This window comes from Portunus trituberculatus, chromosome 41, assembly GCF_017591435.1.
Source record: "Portunus trituberculatus isolate SZX2019 chromosome 41, ASM1759143v1, whole genome shotgun sequence".
NCBI classification, from domain to species: Eukaryota; Metazoa; Arthropoda; class Malacostraca; order Decapoda; family Portunidae; genus Portunus; species Portunus trituberculatus.
In genome coordinates this window covers 18,186,064-18,200,330 of record NC_059295.1, presented here as the reverse complement: position 1 = coordinate 18,200,330, position 14,267 = coordinate 18,186,064, and the positions used below count along the sequence as shown (strand labels likewise).

At 42.4% G+C, this 14,267-nt stretch overlaps 1 protein-coding gene across 4 annotated transcripts in view; it reads left to right on the top strand.

Annotated features, from left to right (window-relative positions):
• Window positions 1-14,267, top strand: part of LOC123517196 (centrosomal protein of 164 kDa-like) — a 36,498-nt gene that overhangs the window by 2,120 nt on the left and 20,111 nt on the right. For all 4 annotated transcript variants that reach the window (XM_045277205.1, XM_045277204.1, XM_045277202.1 and 1 more), the window contains exons 2-4: window positions 10,566-10,677; window positions 11,949-12,073; window positions 13,022-13,809. In XM_045277205.1, the coding sequence (XP_045133140.1) occupies window positions 10,566-10,677; window positions 11,949-12,073; window positions 13,022-13,809 (1,025 nt within the window). The remainder of the gene's footprint in view (window positions 1-10,565; window positions 10,678-11,948; window positions 12,074-13,021; window positions 13,810-14,267) is intronic.

Sequence of the window (14,267 nt, the reverse complement as noted above, 5' to 3'; positions counted from 1 at the left end):
TTCAGTCTTTTGTATATCAACTTTTGGGAAATTGCTGATTTTTTTTAATAAGTATGCTAGAAAAATTGGTGGTTAGATGGATACTTCACATAGGAGAGTTGTGAGGGCTGCGATTGAATTCTTGTTTTGTATAGACATACAGTACATACTAGTGTTTGTGGATTTTTGTCCTTTTTTCAGATAATTTTATGATGGGGTATGATGCATGCATTATACACTTGATAAATGAAACATTACTGCAGAAATTCCTGCTAGTTAAATAGCACTGATGGAAAACTAGCTATGAATAGATGTAGTTGTATAGTACTATATCTCTGGAATTACTTAGGTGATCAAGTAGCCTTCCTTTGAAACAGTTTTGGATTATTATGATCAGTATTAAGATTTTGATGTTCATGATTGCCAATCTGAATACCTTGCTGGCCATTGGATGATAGGGTATAGGGTATTTACTACACTCAGCCATCAAGTGTTCTCATTGGTGGCAGGAATCACTATCAACTAATTTGATATTTCTCTAGTCATTATAGTAACTCAAAAGCAACCAAAGTGAGGACACTGTAGAATAGTACATAGAAGTGAAGGTTCCTCCCCACACAACACTTGCTATAGGTATTGTGATTTGGTGGAGGCTGATATCCAAGTGTGTTTTAAAGCATTCTGTGCTCTCTCTCTCTCTCTCTCTCTCTCTCTCTCTCTCTCTCTCTCTCTCTCTCTCTCTCTCTCTCTCTCTCTCTCTCAGCCCCCCTCCACCCACCTCATCAAGATCCAATCACTGATAGGCTTATTATTGATCTCACCATTACCCTAATAATCACCTAATCTGCCCTTCCTGTTCTCCCTTCCCATCTCCCTCTTGCCGCCCCATGCCTGTCTTTCATTACATTAGGGAAAGAGGAGCATACTAACGTGTGGCAGGACAGCAGGTTCTCAGAGGTAGCTGTAGATGATGCTTGTTCTGATGATGGTGGAGGTAGTGGTGGTTATTGTGGCAAGGATAGATGAGATGGTGATTTGTATTTGTATTCGTTCGTCACTTGCTTCATCATTGTTATTGTTGTGTTATATTGGGCTGAGAGAGAGAGAGAGAGAGAGAGAGAGAGAGAGAGAGAATTCTGACACATTTCTACCGTTATGTCCATCTCATTCAACAGACTACTACTGAGACTAGTTGACGTTACGCATGTTTTTTTTTTTTTCGGATATTTTACGGTTTTGGTGGCAGATTTTCAAGTTTTCTACATTATTAACAGGAAAAATACTCTGGAAAACTCGGCTAATCGTCTTTGTGACCTTTGAAAACAGTCGGAGAGAGAGAGAGAGAGAGAGAGAGAGAGAGAGAGCGAGCACATTGGAATCTTTTACCCACTTGATGTTCTTAACGTTTACATTCGTCAAAATCGTTGCAACAATGATCTCTCTCTCTCTCTCTCTCTCTCTCTCTCTCTCTCATGTATTCATAGTCATACCAAACCTTGACCATATTCCTTCAGTATCCCACATGATCGTGTATTGGTGGACAGTATAACAGCGGGATATCTTGACAGCAATGGGGTATAGACTTGTGTGGCGCCTGAGTGAGTAACTTCTTTCACAGCGAGTTGTAATGCTAAGGTTTATATACCACTATTGCATCTACTCTGGCATTCTCTGTAGCACCCGGAAGACCTTGGTAAATAACGCATTTGTTCACGCAACGTAGCAAGGAGAGAGAGAGAGAGAGAGAGAGAGATTATTCTTTGATTCAAATCTTTTAGTCATTGCGTCCTATCTTATGGTAAATTCTCTCTCTCTCTCTCTCTCTCTCTCTCTCTCTCTCTCTCTCTTTCTTCATCATCATCATCATCATCATCATCATCTTCTTCTTCTTCTTCTTCTTCTTCTTCTTCTTCTTCTTCTTCTTCTTCATATTCTTTTTGTTTTGTTGTTTTATTTCTACTTCTTGCTCCATAGTCCATTCATTCCTATTTTCCAGATACGAAGATAACAAAAATAATAACAAAATGACAAATCCATTCCCATTTTGTAAAATACATAAACTCATTTCAATATTTCAATTTCCTCTCGCCTTGGTGAGAGTAAATAATGATTGGTACACTACATATTTCAGCAGTTGTTCGATTCGCTCAATATTTTTTTTTTTTTTCTTTCGACATTGCCCCAATAAAATGAATAGATTATTTGTGCGCCTCCACCTTTTGTGTGTTTTACTCGATAGAAAATTCCGGGAGACCTTCAGAATCGGCGTTTGCACATGTTTATTTCTCTTTTGTCTTGACCGGAATGCTTGGTTGTCTCTGCTGTATAATCGAAAGGTGATGCGGGATTGGGAAGCAAGACAGACGAAGCATGGGAGGATAAAATTATGGACGTTACGAGAGAGAGAGAGAGAGAGAGAGAGAGAGAGAGAGAGAGAATAACACTGAAGGAAAACAAGATGAGGCAATGTTTTTTTTTTTTATATAATTCCATATTTCCTTCTGAAAGACGAAAGTACAAGCTTGTTTTCTAAGCTTTGAGACGTTTTTTTTTTCTTCATTTTCTCAATTTTCGAAGGCCACAGTGAAAATGAAGGATTCTCATATTTGTTTCCCCTATTCATGATGCGGAATTCTTTTGAGCAAGTTGACTGCCTCTTTCTTGATGTTCATTTCCTTTAATTATTAATCACTCTGAGGCAGCTTTACTTGTTTTAATGTTCTTTGAATCGGGAAGAAATTGCAATATGGTATCTTTTTCATCACCGACTTTCTTGTAGTTGCGTGTAAAAGCTTGACACGCAATATTGCTTCTGGTGTTTCTAATTGTTTCATCTCGCAGTGAAAGATTAACACTGAGTAGAACAACAAAGGCACATTTGAAGACCCTTTTTAACTTCCTTTGGAGCTAGTTAACTTAGTTGAGATTATAGTCGAAGGCATTGATGATGAATTAATGAAAGATTAAACTTCGTGTTCCTCAACTGATCATGCAAAGTCTTTATGAAACTAGTACCAGTCATGAAAACACTTGTGAAAACCTTTATAACTTCCACTAGAGTCTGTTACTTTAGGTGGAGATTATTTTAAAGTTTTTGAGGGTACTGTTCTAAGATCCAAGAGAAGCTGGATATATGTCACCACGGATGAGTGATTCCTGAGCCTCAGATGGAGTATCCAGTAGGCAAATAAAAGGTGCATGTTGCGTTGCGTTACCTGTGAAAGGGAATGCAGAGGTGAACATAGATCCGGTTAGAGCACGAGGAGATGCATCATTAAACAGACACACAGTCACATCAAAAAATGAACAGAAACTACACTGCTGCTCTGGTTACACTTCAAGGGGCGGACACGCGAACCCGTTGACTCACACACACACACACACACACACACACACACGAGGGTATAAAGCGAGAATTTCCTCACTTCTTGACACTCATACTCGGCACGTCAATGTGAGAAGACGGACAGACAATCGCAGGATATATAGACACAAAACAGGCCACACTCACTCTCATCATCCCTTGTTACGTAGAGTGAACGACGCACAGGCATTAAGGCAGTGTGTTGTGAAGGTAAAAATACATACATGCGCGTTGGTCTGTAATTTTTGACATTTTTGTTTTGTCATAAAATATCTACCATTATCTTTTCTTTTCATTTGTTTACTTATTTGTGATTTTATGTTAGAGGGGGTTGTGGTCATGAATAACAAAATGGTTTACTAAAAGTGTCAGTCCCCAAAGAGTACAGTTAAAGGATTACCCAAAATTATTAGAGGTGTCTTGAAATTTACTAGCTAATATTTTGCTTGACTTCATTTCCACGAACGAATGGTATATTTGTGAATTACGGTAGGATACAACTCGAGTCATGAGTGAAATGTGGCATATGTTTCACGCAGCAAGTTGTTGTACACACGAGGCACTTTTTCTTTATAATTGGTCATTACTACGATTGCTATGTGCTTTTACTTCCGTGTTTCAGAGGAGTGGCGTATCATACTTGCCTGTGAAAAAAAGAAATACCGACTTGTTTTTATGCTACCACGTCCAAGGTCTGTGTTTGGGAAGCGTTTTGCATGACTACCTGATACAAGTGTGTCACGTGTGTGTGTGTGTGTGTGTTGACCCTCAAGTAGCGGTAGTCCTGTATGACCTAACCTGATGGTGATAGATGCCCATTAGTAGATAAGAAAGTTTCACGAAGAGACTGCCCTGTGTAGACCTGACCACTCCTTGCAGCTTCCTTTGTGCTTGTATATGGTCGTAGGTTCTCAATCATGGTCTTCTTTTCTGTTAACCCCTTCAGTACCATGACGTGTTTTTATGTTTACTCTGCTTACCATTTGGCGATTTTAAACAGCTTCAGAAACTTATGTAGGGATTGAAATAGCGAAGACCTCCATAGACCTTTCCTAATGTACATGAAATCGACTAATTGTACCCAAAATTCGTGGTAAAAATGCGTCGCAGTACTGAAGACGTTAATATTCAAGACATTGTAAAAAGTAAATGATTTGAATGAGTCACTGAATAGAAGAAAAAAATACTCCTGTTTCCAATGCGGCACAACTATTGAAGAGACGGTAGCACACACCCAGAAAATGAAAAAAAAGAATAAATAAATAGATTAATAAAATAGCGAAAATGTAGGTATGTGGAAAAAAAAATGTTCAACGCGTTTTGTTCAACTGATCTTTACTAACTAGATTGTTGAAGAAAAACGAACGAATGGATGAAGTAAACGTATGATCTATTGCTATTATTATTTGTTGTATGTGTGTGTGTGTGTGTGTGTGTGTGTGTGTGTGTGTGTGTGTGTGTGTGTGTCAAGGTCTCTGGAATTATGAGTGATTTAATGTCAAAGGTCTTATGTTCCAGCACACATTCTCTCATTAATTTTTCCCAGTTTGCATACCAGGAATCTGCTATTATGCCCTCCCTGCTGATTTATTTACCTTAATACGAGTAAAATTACACCTGAGAGTGGATGCAATTACGGTTCTTAATGACACTACTTCTCTATGTATTGCAGTTGTTGTTGTTATGATGGTGGTGGTGGTTGTGGTTCTTCTATCTCTTCTCCATCATCATTGTCTGCATCATCTTCATCTTGTTTTTCTTCTTCTTCTTCTTCTTCTTCTTCTTCTTCTTCTTCTTCTTCTTCTTCTTCTTCTTCTTCTTCTTCTTCTTCTTCTTCTTCTTCTTCTTCTCCTCCTCCTCCTCCTCCTCCTCCTCCTCCTCCTCCTCCTCCTCCTCCTCCTCCTCCTCCTCCTCCTCCTCCTCCTCCTCCTCTCAACCCCAGCATACCACACAAACACGCCAGCTGAGACAAGGTCGGGCTGTTGCAGCTGGTAGGGAGAAGTTTTGGCAACAATGCATCGTATGAGCCTCTGTTGGCTGGCTGGGGAAGAAGGAAAGGACGGGCGCGGGCGGATTCGCTTGGCTTGGGCTCTCTCTCTCTCTCTCTCTCTCTCTCTCTCTCTCTCTCTCTCTCTCTCTCTCTCTCTCTCTCTCTCTCTCTCTCTATTATATTTCTTTAGTCACGTGCGTTTCTCATGCCGATCAATCTGATAATCTTGACCACCTTACCGATTTCCTCCTTGCTGCTGCTGCTGCTGCTGCTGCTGCTTTCCCACTCGAGACTCACTCACTCACTTATATCACACACTTAGCTGGTCCATTTATGTGTTGTTGACTATATACTTCCGGCTCAGATTCGATCTTAGAAGTAGGTTATTGGAGAGAGAGAGAGAGAGAGAGAGAGAGAGAGGTTATTGGAGAGAGAGAGAGAGAGAGAGAGAGAGAGAGAGAGAGAGAGAGAGAGAGAGAGAGAGAGAGAGAGAGAGAGAGAGAGAGAGAGAGAGAGAGAGAGAGAGAGAGAGAGAGAGAGAGAGAGAGAGAGAGAGAGAGAGAGAGAGAGAGAGAGAGAGAGAGAGAGAGAGAGAGAGAGAGAGGGGGAAGGGGGAGGGAAGAGGCAGTAAGTAATTAAAGATGGATAAGGTATGTGGTGCTCTCGTCTCGTTCACGTACAGCCTCTCACGCCACCTGCCAGTCAAGAGGGAGGGGAATAAATGGAATGAAGGCAGGCAAGACACATCATGACAAACAACAGTGGTCCGCTCCGGTGCTTGAGAATGATTTACTGCGTCTCCTTGTTCTTATGTGGCTTTATTTTGATATTTGTGTCGTTTTTAGGAGAGAGAGAGAGAGAGAGAGTTTTAGGTAAGTATTCAGAAACGCATTGCTTTCTCACCACGACTTTTTCTAAGGGCGCAATGATGATTAGTGTGGTTTTCAAGAGTGTTTCTCCAGCAGAAATGTTGTCACTCTGCCTCTAGAACCATAAAAACACCTTAAAACTCGTGTACATTTAATTAAAGCCTTTTGAAATAGTGAAGATGAAGCACAGAAGTGTTTGAGAATACGGACCTAAGCATTTCTGTCAATATAAGGTGTGTTAGATTACGTAGTGTTAGCTAGAATGGACCTCGTATGTTATGTAAGCCTGTAAGGAAAGGTGAGGTTGGATCCTAACTATGTAATTATTATGTGTACTAGAGGTTTAACTTTAGTACCTTTTAATTAGTTACTAGTGGGACAGGTTAATTTTAAGATTATTTTGCTTAGTATGATTGGAGATACGAGGCTGTATTTGGTTATCTTTTGAGGAAACAACAAACTCCCTGGCTTTGGCTGACGCTTTTTTTTTTCTGTATGGGCCTGGCATCTGTTAACTTTTTTTTTTCCTTGTTACAGTGCATTTTCGTTGTCTTTGTCGGCGCTCTTCCTACGTATAGAAATAAATTAATAAATAAGTAAGATGAATAAGAGCTTGAGGAACGTAAAGACCTCTGTGATGTAGCAGTAAAATTAGATATGATGATGATGATGAGGAGGAGGAGGAGGAGGATTGTTATGATATTTGAAAGTTACGATGATGATATCTGGTATGTGAATGACCGAAGAGCCATTTGCTTAAGCTATCTTGTTAACCCATACAAATTGTTCATAAGTATGTCGAAATAAAGGCAACAAAGGGAATATTTCAAGGAGGTTTGAGATTCGTGCAGTTCGTGTTTATAAGTGCTGACCGCGATACGAACATTAATGCCATGTGTGGATAAGTAAAAGAGAGGCAAATGACGCGTTTTTTATTGCGTTGCTAATAGTAACACCTGCACGATTAAGATATATTTGGAAACACTTTTGCGCCGTACCTCCACTACATTCAAGTAGCTCTAGTTGAAGTTTTGATGGTTTTTTTATGGGTGGTTTTGTGGTTCTAGTGACAGATTAACAAAACTTCTACATCATTAAGAGAAGAAACAGTCTTGAGAATCCAGCTATTCATCTCTGTTGTGTTATCTTATTAGCCGAGTTGGCAAATCAGCACCCTTAAAATATAGACTTTAAAACCTTCTAGGACTAGTGTACCTATACGTCCACCGGAACGTGACAATGGCTTTTAAGAATAGCCGTATTGAGAGCAAAGCGTTTCTAAATATATGCATAAAATTATCAATTATTAACCACAATAGAATAGTAATAGTAATAATGATAATAATAATAATAATAATAATAATAATAATAATAATGTATTTGTAATGGTACTCGTAATTGTGTTGGATGATGAAACTGACATGATTCTAAGACAGTTTTATGAAAATTATAATCTAACACTTGTCAGTCCTCGGTTTGCATTCGTAGTACGCGGTACATACTGGTGAGTGTGGATTCAGAGCTCGGTATGTGCTGGTTTATACTGGAAGAGGTAACAAAGGCTCTCGAGGAAGCAGGTTGTAGTGATATATACAACCCTGGAACCTTCTGTGTTTTCTCTTTATGTCTTTCGTTTTTTTTTTTTTTCCTTTATTTATTTATTTGATCATCACATTTTTTCTTATTTCTTCCTTTGTCCTTACCTTCTTTCTCTTATTTTTACATTGACCTTACTATAATCGTAAAAATAACGAATGACATCAACAATTGAAGAGAGAGAGAGAGAGAGAGAGAGAGAGAGAGAGAGAGAGAGAGAGAGAGAGAACATCCGTGGCAGGGAGGGACAGGTAATTAGGGTTTGGTAATGGATTAGAGAGGAACCATTGACAGGGCGCGTGTTTGGGAGCAGCCTGCCACGTGCTGCTGATAAGTGCACCCTTCTGTATGTGTGTGTGTGTGTGTGTGTGTGTGTGTGTGTGTGTGTGTGTGTGTAATTCACCTCGGTCGCCCAGCCAGTCTTCCCCATTACGGAGCGAGCTCAGTGCTCATAGACCGATCTTCGGGTAGGACTGAGACCACATCAACACAACACACACCGGGAAAGCGAGGCCACAACCCCTCGAGTTACATCACGTACCTATTTACTGCTAGGTGAACAGGGGCCACACATTAAGAGGCTTGCCCATTTGCCTCGACGCTTACCGGGACTCGAACCCGGCCCTCTCGATTGTGAGTCGAGCCTGCTAACCACTACACTACGCGGTGTGTGTGTGTGTGTGTGTGTGTGTGTTTCACTGTTTGATCTTGCTGCAGTCTCTGACGAGACAGCCAGACGTTACCCGAGCTCAGAGCTCATTATTTCCGATCTTCGGATAGGCCTGAGATCAGGCACACACCATACACCGGGACAACAAGGTCACAACTCCTCGATTTACATCCCGTACCTACTCACTGCTAGGTGAACAGGGGCTACACGTGAAAGGAGACACACCCAAATATCTCCACCCGGCCGGGGAATCGAACCCCGGTCCTCTGGCTTGTGAAGCCAGCGCTCTAACCACTGAGCTACCGGGCGTGTGTGTGTGTGTGTGTGTGTGTGTGTGTGTGTGTGTGTGTGTGTGTGTGTGTGTGTGTCAACACCAGTCTGGCAGCGTGTATTTACCAATTTCTTTGTGCTTATATGTTGCATTTATTATCTTCATTCTTTGCGTTGTTGTTGTTGTTGTTGTCTTCTTCCACACAGCTATGATTACCTTATAACCGCGTGCAATATTACGGAATTTTGAGAACTGTAATATTATGTCCTCGCATATTTTCATTAGTTTTGTTATCTCTTTTTCTCTTAATGTACTGTCCTTGTAGTAGTGGTGGTGGTGGTGGTAGTGATGCTCTAAGGAAGATTCTGCTGGTGCCCGCATCTTTGTTTCAAATACAGTACACTTCCTCTCCACCAGCATTTGTATCATGACCTCATCCTCACCACCATCAGCAAACACCAAACTACACATGCTGTACGCTCTATTCTCTCATAAGGACACAGGACATGATGATTTTTCGTGTTTTTTTTTTTTTCCTACTATAATTGTCTTTATTTTTATGGAGCAATTAAAGTTTATGACCACCCTCCTCAAAAGAAAAAAAAATGTCGCTCCTCAAAGAGTAAAGTCAAAATCATAATCTGAATTTGAGGTAAAAAAAATCTCCCCCTTAAAATAGTTCGTCAAAGGCAAGATGAAATACAGAAGCAGGCATGGAAATACAGGGGAGGGACTAGAATCAAAATACGCCATTGAAAATCCTAGTAACTCCTATTAGTGCCAGGTAGAAGCATAAGTAGTGAAGACGCTGTAATGTTTGATGATATGGACCCAAGATTTCAACCACCACCACTACCCTTTGGAGACCTTCACCCATCCCACACACAAGGAGAGCTATAAACAGAAGGCCTTCACCGTGCTTCAGAACCAATCAGTCTTGAAGAAACAACAACATGAGGGACAGATCGGGTAACGGAGGAAAATTAGATATTCATATGCAGTGAATACAAAAAAAGTGGAAAATATAATAATAATGATAAATTGCTAATGTTAACCAATTACAGCTACCTTGTGATGATTCAGTAACGTGATTGGGGATAACCACAGTGGCTTGAGGGATGGACAAGCGTGAACTGCGAGACGGAAACACAAGGGAGGGTAGTGGTGATGGTGGTAATGGTAGTGGTGGTCGTGGTCATACATAAAATATACTTGACCTATAGATTGATATTTTAGCCTCGGTAGTCGTGCACGTGGCGACTCGCGCCTGCCCTTTAACTCCCTACTTACCGTGTCCGTGGGTGGCGTGGCGTCCTCTCCTCGGTTTTGTTGGGCTCCTTGTCTGTGTCCACCAGCTGCCTCGCCCTCGTTGCCGGAACAAAGACATGTACTGGATGGCTGTTTGGTTCTGTCTTAGTATCCACCTCGGAGGCATTTCATTCGCGTCAAGGATGATCTCAGACAATAGCCAGTGATTCACATTGTTTAAAGCACTGGTTGATAAAGTGTGCCGCCTGATTTTCCTACGTAGATGTGTGTCTATAAATATGTGTCTTTTATGGTGAATATACTTTCCACTTTCCTTAAACTGAATTTAAAATTAGTAAGCCGCTAAGCAATTTAGTTTGAGAACAACTGGTCCCATTGTATGGTTAATTCTGTGTGGTTATGTCTTGATAGCTCTCAGAGGTGTGTGAATTGCGACAAGGGTAAATCTTTGAGATCCACAGTGTAAAAGGAGCATAAATAAAGAGTCTCCTTGTGTCATGGTAGGCAGTGTGATATTCTCTTCTTGTAAGTGATGAATGTTGTGTTTCTCCCTTCAGACGTGGCCGAATACTGTGAGAAGCTTGGCATCAGCATTGAGGAGAGGCCCCACCTGCTGCCCCTGGCTCGAGCCGCGCTGCTCCACCCCCTCCCCTCCCGCTGGACACCTGTGTGAGTATTATAAGTGGTAATAGTAGTAGTAGTAGTAACAGTTGTATTAGTATAGTTGTAGTACGTAGTAGTAGTAGTAGTAGTAGTAGTAGTGGTAGTAGTAGTGGTGGTGGTGGTGGTGGTATGATTCTTTTACTCTCATTTCTTGAATCAGGGTTTAATTGAATCTTATTTCTTGTCTTCTTATTATTCTTATTCTTATTTTTACTGTGATTTGTCTATCTGTCCTTAATTGATCTCCCTTTGATCCATAAAGAGTGGTATTAGTATTATTATTATTATTATTAGTAGTAGTAGTAGTAGTAGTAGTAGTAGTAGTAGTAGTAGTAGTAGTAGTAGTAGTAGTAGTAGTAGTAGTAGTAGTAGTAATAACAGCAACAGCAGCAGGAGCAGCAGCAGCAGCAGCAGCAGCAGCAGCAGTAGTAGTAGTAGTAATAGTAATAGCAGCAGCAGCAGCAGTAGTAGTAGTAGTAGTAGTAGTAGTAGTAGTAGTAGTAGCAATAGCAGTAGTAGTAGTAGTAGTAGTAGTAGTAGTAGTAGTAGTAGTAGTCAGTAAGTAGTAGTGGTAGTAGTGGAGATAGCATGATAATAGCAGACGTCCACGCGTAGGTTCGAATCCCACCACGTACAGCCTTAAAACACTTTGACATTTATCGAGTGGTTTAAAGTTACCTACATGTCACCATGATACCCAGGTTCTAGGTGGTTACACTCAAGATGAGCTTGGGCGGTGATATGGGCCGTAATATGGGTACCACTATAAATAAAATTGCCTGCGCCACTAATGGCCGGAAGCTGAACAGCGCTTCCCATACACTCTTCAAGTGTGCCTACAGGCGCTATAGGCCTTACCGTAAAAAAAAAAAAAACGCCACTATGGACTCTGGGTTACCTTTCAGCCCCTACAGATATGTCACTGGGCTTCCCCTTCTAATTCATTCAGTGCATGGATGATGACATGTTGCACTGAATGGAGGCTCCCTCTTCAGAGACGATATAGGACGTAGTAGTCTAGAACCTTTGTAAGAACATTTTTAATATTCAAGCAGTAGTGGGTCTTTGTATCTTCACTGCACGTGTACAAATGTAGCAACCCAGTTAAGTTAACCGACCTTCCCTTGTCTAAAAACCTTTGAAGAGAGAACTCCAAACATCTAAACATAAATGATACGCTCCAATATTCACACGATAGTTATTCTTTTTAACTTCACCCAATGTTATGGATAAGCAAGCCAGTTAACTTGTCTTCCCTTGTTTCCGCCGCGTTGCAGAGAAGACCCAAAGCTTGGCCTGTACTTCTTCAATCATCGCACGGGGGAAAGCCGCTGGAGCCACCCCATTGACACCATCGTGCGTGCCCTCATCACCGGCGAGAACAACAACGCTCCCAGTGCAGGTGCCCGCGCTGTTCTGTCTTGGTGTGAGGCGAGGGACTATACAAGGGAGATAAGGGTGTGTCTCGTGCACGGGACAGCTGGGGATATACTCAGTGCGGGAAGGGGAGAGGGAAAATGAGGTCCCTGGAATAAAATTTTCAGCGCTCACACACACACACACACACACACACACACACACACACACACACACACACACACACGCCCGGTAGCTCAGTGGTTACAGCGCTGGCTTCACAAGCCAGAGGACCGGGGTTCGATTCCCCGGCCGGATGGAGATATTTGGGTGTGTCTCCTTTCACGTGTAGCCCCTGTTCACCTAGCAGTGAGTAGGTACGGGATGTAAATCGAGGAGTTGTGACCTTGTCGTCCCGGTGTGTGGTGTGTGCCTGGTCTCAGGCCTATCCGAAGATCGGAAATAATGAGCTCTGAGCTCGTTCCGTAGGGTAACGTCTGGCTGTCTCGTCAGAGACTGCAGCAGATCAAACAGTGAACACACACACTAATGCATTGGCTGCTCATTAGTTCATGTCCCTTGTATTGTATGTGCGGGCATGTAAGAGAATGTTCCTGTTGGAGTTCACAGGCCGAGCTCACATAACATAATTTTTCTCCCTTTCCACGGGTGTTGTGAAGGCTTAGATATTTGCGGTTTCTGAAAGTAATATGTTTATATTTAAATTAGGTTATGTGTTAGAGATCATGCAAATAAGAATTCCTGCCGTACCTGCCGTCCCTTTCTCAGTTAATAATAGTTATATATGATATCCAGAAAATACTTACTGCCCTCATTTTCATTACTTTGGATTGCAACTGAATTAGAATATAAGATGTAGCTTAAGAAGATTTAATATGGGATATCTATAGGGTAGATGCAGTCCTTATTTTTTTCTACTTTTGATCAAATAAGTGTAATAATTAGACAGGCCAAGACATTTCTCCAACGACAGATTCACTGACTGAGGAGCTTGACGAGGAGGAGCTTCAGATCTCGGAGTTCCTGAAGGCCCATGTTAGTGACGAGAAGCCGATTCATAACGATGGCAACGTTCCTTCCGAGCACACCACCACCGACGCCTGCACGCTTACCAGCCAGTGCCTCAGAGCCTCAGACGGGCCACCGCTGAGGCCATCCACACACCCCAGCCGTCCTTGTGTGATCAGTACATTAAATGGCGTAGAAAAGGAGTCTGGAGAGAAGAAATGCCGGAGTGACAGTGAGGGCAGTGACGGGGGTGGCAGCAGGGGTCGGGAAAGTAGTGTTCCTGTGCCTTCAAAGGGCGGGGAAGGCAATGATCACGCCGACAGTAAGACGCAAGAGGATATTAGTGTGAATGTGAAGGACTTGAACCAGAAGGAGGACCGTTGCGGTGACAGTGTTCGTGAAAGTAACGGTAAGGAGTGTGAGGCTAGTGACGGGAACGCGAACTCTGATGTTGAGGACTCGAGGCAGTGGACTGAACAAGAACACGACCACAGTGTAAGTAGTCCCCATCGCCCCTCCACCGCCTCCAGCAGTGCTCTGGGCCCGGCCATGTTCACTGGGAAAGATGGTCTTGGTCGGGGTCTCGGTCGTGCCCCGCTAGGGACTCCTTCTTCTCTGGCAACACCACCTCCCCTTGGCAGACCTTCTCTCGGGGGCTCGCTCATGGGCGCCGCCAGAGTGCCTCCCATCGGGGGACAACTTACCCCTCTGGCGCCCATCGCCGCGGCCAGCAGAGGCGGCCCGCCCCAGCTGGTGAGTGTTGCCTCGGTTTAGCAGTGTGTTTGATTGAACCGTGTGATGTACTTCTTCACTACTTCATACATGAAGAATATTAGACTTACTAAGCAGGTGCAATAGTTTAGTGAGAGACATCCCTCTTGTCTTATCCTTCGTAATGAACGTTTTCTCTATGGAACGGGTAAGCTCCTGTGTCTCCTTACGAGAACGTTTCAAAGCAAGGATAGCCTTCAAAATCCGGCCAGCGGATAGGCCCTTGATTGTTTGTGCTCATTGAGTCACAATTTATATTCTCAGTATTCATCCCTTCTCCTCTGCCTCATGCTGAATTTGTAAAGCAATTCACGGATTATGTGACATTCAGCGGATTCTCAGCAGAATGTTATGTTCGCTGCACACTGACCTTTGTGTTGGTTGACTGTGTTGCTGCGAATCTTTGTTCCTCTTAATAGCGCTGGTGCATATTCATGGAC